The following is a 9,061-nucleotide window of genomic DNA, read 5'->3' on the forward strand; positions in this document are numbered from 1 at the left end:
ATCGAGAACAATCTGAGTTAATCTCTGAAAATGAACACCCTGCTACCTTAAAAAATTCTAGGAACGTCAGGATACATAAACACACTTTTCATCAACTCATGGAACAATGATATCATCATATGTCATATAGATTCCAGAAGATTCCACTGCACACTTGTGAGACAGCGAGACTGAAAAAGGCAAATACTCTTTTATTATTATTGTTATGAAAATATTTTGACTTCACCTGAAAGGGGATTTCCTGAGTACTGCTGGGGTAGACAAAGAGACGAACACAGAGATCAGCCACACGTGTTTATTGACAGAATTTAGGAATCCACTGCGGTCAGACTCAGGGCAGCTCCATCTGCGTTTTCATGGCTTGAGGCTTCAAAGAACTTAAAATGGCCATAGCTTTTCTCTTGGCTGGAACTTGGGCTTCACACAGCACAGTTTATTATTGGTACAGTAAACGTAGGCCCTTTCCCTCTTGGAGCATTTCTGGCGGCATCTGCCATGAAGATTCCAGCATTTTTGGGTGCCGCCTGACACAAAAAAGAAAGAAGAATGGAGACAGTGTCAGCCCTGAGAAGAAGTATTAAAGCAGGTCTTTAGTTTCCCTTGTCTTTGACCATTGGCCTCCTTTTTCTTTCTTTCCCTTTTTAAACATTGTGGTAAAATACAAAGAATGTAAAACTTATAGTGTAAGCATTGTTTTTTTTTTTAAGTTTGTTTATTTGTTTATTTATTTATGTAATCTCCACACTCAATGTGAGGCTCAAACCCATGACCCCGAGATCAAGATAGCATGCTCCTCCAACTGAGCCAGCCAGGTACCTATCAAACATTTCAAAGTGCATGGTTCAGGGGCATTAAGTATATTAACAGTGTTATGCAACCATCACCATCATCCAATTCCAGAACTTTCTAATCATCCCAAAGAGAAACCCTGCACGCCTCTCCCCAGCACTGGGCAATCACCAGTTTGCCCTCCACTCTGTTGATGGGCCTACTATGGACATTTTATGCCAACAGAATTATATACCACGTGGCCTTTTGTGTCTAGCTTCTTTCACTCAGTGTGTGTTCATGGGTCATCCATACTGGTTGTTTTTTGGCTTTGTTTTTGGCTAACATTCCAACACTTTCTTCATAATTTTATTTATTTATTTATTTATTTATTTATTTATTTATATTTTTTGCCAAAGTCTATCATTAAGAGGTGGCTGCACTTAGGTTTTTTCTCATTAATTACAGTTATGTACACATAATATAAAATTTGCCATCATAGCCATTTTAAAGCACACAGTTCAATGGTGTTAAATACATTGTGGGTAGCCATCATCGCCAGCCACCTGCATAACTCTTCATCTCATAAGACTGAAGTTCTTTTACTCATTCAACAGTAACCCCCATTTTCCCCTTCCCTGGAGCCCCTGGCAACAGCCCTTCCATATTTTGGGGGGGCCTTTCCTGTCCCAGGATCTTGCTCAATCAACAGATTGCAAGACTTGCCAAAACAGCTCCCGGAAAAAGTGTTCTGACAGTTTTGGGATGGGATGGCACCCATGACCTCAACCTAGAGGCACACGAATCTGGGACAGTTTTTCTATTCCAGCCACAGGTTTTGCAGCAGTTAAAGGTGAAATCCTTTGCTTGAACCAAATGAGGACCTATACACCCTTCTCTGTTCTGAAAAGCCCCACGCCTGCTCTGACTCTGTTTTCAGGGGCTCTGGCAGCTGAACGAAGCCTGGGACCTCCAGTTGTGTCTGTTAAGCCACTTTCTTCGGACAGTTAAAGCCCTGACTCTTCTCTGTTTCCTTCCTTTGTAGGTTAATTTTAAGTTTCATTAATTTGTAAATTTTATTATTTCCTTCTTCCTGCTGTAGGTTTTGACCAGGTGTATTTTGTAATCGGGAGTAAGCTTTCTTTGAGACGACCTTTTGAACAATACAGGGGAGAAAGTCTTGGGGGAAATCTGTGCTTCATTGAAAAAATGCATCGTCTGGGGCAGGGGTTCTCAGCTGGGGTGATTTTGCTCCCGAGGGGATGTTTGGAATGAACTGTGTGGAGACATTTTTAGTTGCTGCAACTGGCGAGAGGTGCTATTGGCAATTACTCAGTAGAGGCCAAGGATTCCACTAGATATCCTCTAATGGACAGCCACAACAAAGGACTATCTAGCCCAAAGTGCCAAAAGGTCAATAATGATCAATAGTGTCAATCATGCTTGGTCTAGGTAGATCACAGTCTTTAGGGTTATCTGATTTTGATTATGTGGGAATTATTTTACGACTCTATAAGCTGTTGATAAACAATAAAGGGCAAAAATAATTATTTCTCTAGGAGTGCCTGGGTGGCTCAGTGGGTTAAACCTCTACCTTCGGCTCAGGTCATGATCTCAGGGTCCTGGGATCAAGGCCCGCATGGGGCTCTCTGCTCCGCAAGCAAGGAGCCTGCTTCTCAGTCTCTCTCTGCCTGCCTGCCTCTCTGCCTACTGATCTCTGTCAAATAAATAAATAAAATCTTTAAAAAAATTATTTCTCTCTATTTTCTTTTTTTTTTTTAAGATTTTATTTATTTATTTGACAGAGAGAGATCACAAGTAGGCAGAGAGGCAGGCAGAGAGAGAGAGAGAGGGAAGCAGGCTCCCTGCTGAGCAGAGAGCCTGATGTGGGACTCGATCCCAGGACCCTGAGACCATGACCTGAGCTGAAGGCAGTGGCTTAACCCACTGAGCCACCCAGGTGCCCATATTTCTCTCTATTTTCAAGTATATTCTTTTGCATAGAGGTTCAGTGGATTCCCTCTCTTCCCCTGCACCATGGCGGGGTGGGGGACCAGTTTCTTTCTTTCTTTCTTTCTTTTTTTTTTAAAAGATTTTATTTATTTATTTGACAGACAGAAATCACAAGTAGGCAGAGAGGCAGGCAGAGAGAGAGGAGGAAGCAGGCTCCCTGCTGAGCAGAGAGCCCGATGCAGGGCTCGATCCCAGGACCCTGGGATCATGATCTGAGCCAAAGGCAGAGGCTTAACCCACTGAACCACGCAGGCGCCCAGGAAAACCAGTTCCTATTTATGCTTTGATCCAGTTATAAAATCTTCTTGTTCTCTCATTATGAGTTATATAAAATCTTTAACACGAGCTCATATGTACATATAAGTATACATACATATATATGAGCCAGGAATTGTTTTTTTCAAGGTTTTATTTATTTTATTATTTGAGAGAGAAAGAGAGACAGAAATAACGACAAAGAACATGAGTGGGGAGGAGAGGGAGAAGCAGGGAGCCCAACGTGGGGCTTGATCCCAGGACCCCGGGATTATGACCTGAGCTGAAGGCAGAAGCTTAACTGACAGAGCCACCCAGGCAACCCCAGTTTTTTTTTTTTTTAATTATCTTTTAAAACGCCTTTTGAACCCTGAGCAGACTACCATCACAAGAACTAGGTTCTGAAAAAATACACTGAGAGAAATCTGACGTGTGATGCAGACACTAAGATGGCTAACGGGTGCTTCTTTCCGGATTGTACGAAATGGAGCTTGGTGGAACATTTGACCCATCACAATAAAGAAAACCCATAGACTCTTGTTCTTCTTTTTTTAAAAGATTTTGTTTTTAAGTAATCTCTACACCTAACATGGGGCTTGAACCCAACCCCATCAGGAATCACGTGCTCCACTGACGGAGCCAGCTGCTGCCCCGGAAACTTGTTCTAAGACGACACTGGTGGAGAAGTTTGAACTGATCAGTGAGGGCAGCGCCAGTATATGTCCCTCTCTCCAGCTTAATAACCCCCAGAAAAACAGCAAAAGTGGGATAGGAAAAGGAACCACTGTCTCACGGACTCTGCATGGCTGCCTAAATCTCAAGTATTCGAATATGTACTCACTTCTGTCTGCCCTTTCTGTGGAGGACCAGAGGCTTTTCCTTGCCAGAAAGCAACAGTGTTTCCTGTGACTAAAAACAATTGTAGTTTGTCTTCCTATTTGGGAAAGCCTACCCACCTTTCCAGTGACTGAGGTGCTCTTTTTCCTGGGATATTAATTAAGGAAGGGCAGTTTTGCCAAAAATCATGCCGTCCTTATCATTCTCAACCCTCAGAAAAAATAGAAAGAACTTGCCGTATGTTGAAATTAAAACTTGCTAAACTGACACAAGGCCCCGAAGAGCCTAAGTGACTCATAATTTGTTCATGGGTCCAATGTTTACTGTTTGTCTCCCCCCCCCCCCGCAAATTGTAGAAGGTCATGATATCTTGCCCAGCTCCTTTTCCTTTCCTTGCAGTACAGTTGGATTAAGTTGGAACAATTTATTGCCTTTTTTTTTTTTTTAAAGATTTTATTTATTTATTTGTCAGAGAGAGAGAGAGCACAGACAGAGTGGCAGGCAGAGTCAGAGGGAGAGGCAGGCTCCCCGCGGGGCAAAGAGCCCGATGTGGGACTCGATCCCAGGACGCTGGGATCATGACCTGAGCCGAAGGCAGCTGCTTAACCAACTGAGCCACCCAGGCGTCCCAATTTATTATTGCCTTTTGATGTCAGGAATCAAACTCTCGCTCTTGAACTCAGTGGTTGGGGATGCGTATATTCTTCTGCAAAACACCTGTTCTCATGTGGTGATGAAAAGAATTGCGCGAAGAAGCTGAAGAACTTGAAATCAAGCTAGATGGGCTTACTAGCCCTGGAGATAGGTTTTATATGATGGCAATTTCTAGGGAAACAGTCTGGAGGGCACTGGAGAAGTTCAGGGCAGCACCCGAGTTTTCCACGTGCTCCTTTGTGAAGTCATCAGAGCGCTGACAGTGTCACTAAAAATACTACCATAGTCTTTTGACAATTCTAGGAGTTGCAGAAAGCCATTGTCCATCATCAGCTTGGATTAGACATCATCTTGCCATGTGAAGGAGACACATGTGGAATTGTTGGTAATGTCTGCTACACTCATATTTCCCAGAAAGCTTTCTTTCTTTCTTTCTTTCTTTTTTTGTTTAACTATTTATTTATTTATTTGATAGACAGAGATCACGAGTAGGCAGAGAGGCAGGCAGAGAGAGAGGAAGGGAAGCAGGCTCCCCGCAGAGCAGAGAGCCTCATGCAGAGCTCGATCTTAGGACCCTGGGATCATGACCTGAGCTGAAGGCAGAGGCTTTAACCCACTGAGTCACCCAGATGCCCCGCCAGAAAGCGTTCTGATGTGTGCGTGTGTGAGTGAAGGCATCCACGTAAGCAACCAAAGCCTTTGTTGAGTGAACCATATAGTCTGACTTCTAAGACTCATGAGTTTCTTTCCGGTGGCTTTTCCTGGATATTCCCAACAGGACTCTGGTCCCGGGTGCACACTTTTGTTAGTGATGCTTTTTCTCCTGATAGGAATAGCACTCATTGGGGCGCCTGGATGGCTCAATGGATTAAGCCTCTGCCTTCACTTCAGGTCATGATCCCACGGTCCTGGGATTGAGCCCTGCATTGGGCTCCATGGAGAGCCTGCTTCCTCCTCTTTCTCTGCCTGCTCTCTGCCTACTTGTGATCTCTCTCTCTCTCTCTGTCAAATAAATAAATAAATAAAATCTTTAAAAAAAAGGAATATTACTCATTAAGTGTGCCCTATCATGTCTAATCAAGGTCACTTTGAATAGGAAGTATTAATATGAATTCATGAGATATTTTATATGTATTCAATGTGTTGATTTTCCCACCCAGTTCTGTCTACTGAAAAGACATGGAATGAAAGACTAATTTAGTAGGATTGAATATCTTTAGCATCTAGATCACGGTTCTGAAGTACCACTTCCCTATTTAGAAAAACAACAACAACAACAACAAAAACCCCAGAGCTTCTTGAAGAAATGAGGATTTCAAGACCTCGGGCAGGAATTGTACAAGATGAGCCTAGAATGTCTTGTCACCCCAGGTAACCAGCTACAAACCAGTGAAACTGCTTTTGTCACTTAACAAAAGGACAAAGTCTCAAGTCACATCTTTCAGAAATTTTGTGTTTGAAATCATAGGGGCAGGACTGGAACATCACATTCTTTCCTGAGGAGCCATTCTCTCAAAACAGAAAAGTATCCTTGATTTCAGAGCCAAGAGCAGATTGTCCGAGAAGGGATTTTGGGATACAAAATTCCACATCTCTCTTCATTTTGTACTTTCCATGGAAATGAAACCCTGAATCCGTTTCTCAGTCTTGGCCTGGTGTTAAACCCTTGTCACATGAAGTCTATTAAACACTACTTCACAGAGAAAGACAAATGCCGTATGATTTCACTCATATGTGGAATTTAGGAAACAAGACAGATGAACATAGGGGAAAGAGAAAAAGAAGAGAGAGGGGAGCAAATCATAAGAGACTTTTGGCTATGGAAGACACACAGAGTTGCTGGACGGGCTTTTCGGGGGGGAATGGGCTAACTGGGTGATGAGCATTAAGGAGGGCTTAAGTGGTGGCTTAAGGAGTGGCTTAAGTGGCTTAAGTGGTGAGCACTGGGTGTTGTATGTAAGTGATGAATCACTAAATTCTACTCCTGTAGCCAATATTACACTGTAAGTTAACTACAGTTTAAATAAAAACTTGAAACAAAACAAAACACATAACTTCGTTTACATTTTACCCAAACTCCGTCCCTCTCTTTAATCCTATAAAAACCTTATTTATTCCGTCTTTTGTCCCACAGTTCCTTTATTGTGTATTTTCCTTTGCTGTGCCAAGTTAATATGTCTAACTACATCGGACTGCAAATGTGTTTCTTGTGGTGTCTCTAAGCTGGGTTTTCTCACAAGGAAACTATCACAAACCAGCAGGGATATATGTAATAAGGCTACCACAAGTCAAAGATGGGACAACTTGACTTTCTGCAGCAATAAAGATTGCAATGAATAAAAATTCATCAAAGATATTAAAAACGATTTTGTCACATTTGGGGGAAGCTTCAGCCAGCTGAACGGGAGGGGCGGATAGTGAGGCCAGAGGTAGGGTGGGGGATGGGCAAGTCTGAACATGACCCGAACCCGGTTAGTCTTCCCATGGCCCCCTCATCTGGTAGACAAGGCCCCTCCAGACCTGGACCTTGAATGTTTCCTCAGTTTCCCCCTCACCATGCCCCTTGCCCCAGTGGTGTGCCAGTTTTCTGAAGGCCCCATGCTCTCTTCCACAGCTGGATCTTTCTTTGCTTAAGCTGATTTCTGTCTGGGCCACCTTTCCTGCTTCCTTCTCTTCTCCGTCCCCTTCTAATCTCAGCATACTTTTCAGGACTCAGGGTATCCCGTCAGGAGGACTCTCCTGGCCCTCAGACCGGGCTGGTCCCTCCCATGTGCACCTCAGATCCCTAGACCCCCTCTGTCAGAGCTCATGCCATCCTGGGTCGTAAATGTCCTTCGTTGTCTCCCCCAGGGCCATTGTCATTTATCTCTGTGGCCCTAGGCTCCCACACAGGGTCTGGCACAGAGGCAGCAACAGTGTATGTGAGTTTTTCTCTCTGGTTGAGGTGGTTGTGATCTTTACAAAGCCGAGAACATTCTGGGGACTATTGCTAAAAGGTCCGCGGTTGCCCTCTTCTTCCTGCTTCTCCCGCGCACCCCTTCCATTCTTTCTCAGGTGCAAGACCCTGCACCTGTTTCCTGAGAGAGCACAGATGGATGGCACGGCTGGGCCAGAAGCTCTAGGTGTCGTGGTTGGCACCTAAGCTCTGCACCTGCTGTGGGCGAGGGCGCCTCCTCTCCGTGCTTCCAAAAGGCGAGCTCCCGAAACTGGGCAGCCCATCCTCCCGGGCCTGAGGATTCCTCGACCAGGTCTCAGTCTGCACACCCTGCCCCTCCCCAAGGGGGTCGAGGTTACCTGGCGTGAGCTGGGACAAGAGCAGCAGAACGGCCAGAGTCAGCAACAGGAGCTTCATGGCTGGAAGTGGCCCAAGGTGAGGCTGCAAGTCCGAGGGGATGGCAAAACGAATGGGGCAGGGCTCCGGTCTCTGGCTGGAGGTCCCTTTGTTCAGCGGGACCTATGTCACCCGAACGTGCCCTCAACCGCCCACGGCTTCAGCCCCCGCGCTCCCGGAGCCCAGGGTCTGCAGCCACACACTTTGAGCTGGCACGCCTCCTGCGGTCATTTGGTCAGTGGGGGTGGAGTGGACTAGGAGGGGGCGGGCAGGGGGGCTGGCAACCGCGTCCAAGGTCCTTCCACCGGCTCTATACCTCCTGCACGGAAGGACCGCCAGGGGGCGCCACGCACGCGGAACGCAGAGGGACTGGGGAGACCTCGCCCAGAGGGTGAGGGCACCTGCAGGTGAGCCCACCTGGAGTCCCAGGCAGAAGAAGTCGGCCCTGAGGCTTACGTTGGGGTTGAGAGTGAGAAACATGATGTGACCGGAGGGAAACCGGGAGAACGGTGAGAGATGAAGCTCCCAGCACCAGCCTGGCGGTGCCCTCCGCCATCCGAGGGCCAACCGCGCCGTGTGCCTTTTACCCTTGGGGGCAGGTCTTCTGGACCCGGGGCGGAGCCCTTCCCCAGAGATCCAGGAATCAGCTGTTGGGGTCCCTCCTCTGAACTCCCAGGTCCGGAAAGTCCCTTTGTCTCCCTTTCTTTCTGTAGTCACTCTCCTGTTTTCAGGGTTTCTTGTTCTTTCAGTGTTCCAACAACGTGTGACCAATTCCTGGAGTTAAACATCCTGTTGCCTTCCATTTCCTGACTAGATGCTACCCTCACTGGCGTCAAGGGTACAAAATCATATATAGGGTTTACAAGACAAAATGACTCCAAAACTATTTCCGTAGGGGCAACAGAATGAGGAGGTTGAAGACTGAAAAATAGAAATAATGAGGTCAGGAAGTATAAACAACTTTTTTTTTTTTTTTTAAAGATTATTTATTTTAGAGAGTGAGCTAGCGAGTGTGCTGGGGAGGGGCTGAGGGAGAGAGAGACAGTCCCAAGCAGACTCCTGGCTGAGTGCAGAGTCCAGTGTGGGACTGGATGACATGGGACATGATCCCAGAACCCCCATATCAGGACCAGAGGTCGCCACCTGAACGGAAACCAAGAGTTGGTGGCCCAACCAACTGTGTCACCCAGAACCCTCCAAACA

The 9,061-nt window shown here is 46.0% G+C and overlaps 1 protein-coding gene across 1 annotated transcript; it reads right to left on the minus strand.

Moving 5' to 3' along the window:
- Nucleotides 1–275: 275 nt before the first annotated feature.
- DEFB123 (defensin beta 123) lies at nucleotides 276–8,079 on the minus strand. The gene is made up of 2 exons (XM_059133511.1): nucleotides 7,822–8,079; nucleotides 276–524 (listed from the first exon to the last, which is right to left on the minus strand). Exons 1-2 carry the CDS (start codon nucleotides 7,877–7,879, stop codon nucleotides 379–381), a joined length of 204 nt encoding a protein of 67 aa, XP_058989494.1. The 5' UTR covers nucleotides 7,880–8,079; the 3' UTR covers nucleotides 276–378.
- Nucleotides 8,080–9,061: the final 982 nt, after the last annotated feature.

Source organism: Mustela lutreola, chromosome 9 (genome assembly GCF_030435805.1).
Source record: "Mustela lutreola isolate mMusLut2 chromosome 9, mMusLut2.pri, whole genome shotgun sequence".
Lineage (NCBI taxonomy): Eukaryota > Metazoa > Chordata > Mammalia > Carnivora > Mustelidae > Mustela > Mustela lutreola.

Excerpts from the sequence above, each read along its gene's own strand:
- DEFB123 (XM_059133511.1), bottom strand. The coding sequence starts at position 7,879 with ATGAAGCTCCTGTTGCTGACTCTGGCCGTTCTGCTGCTCTTGTCCCAG. Across the intron at positions 525-7,821 it reads CTTGTCCCAGCTCACGCCAG|GCGGCACCCAAAAATGCTGG; the intron begins GTAACCTCGACC and ends TTTTTGTGTCAG.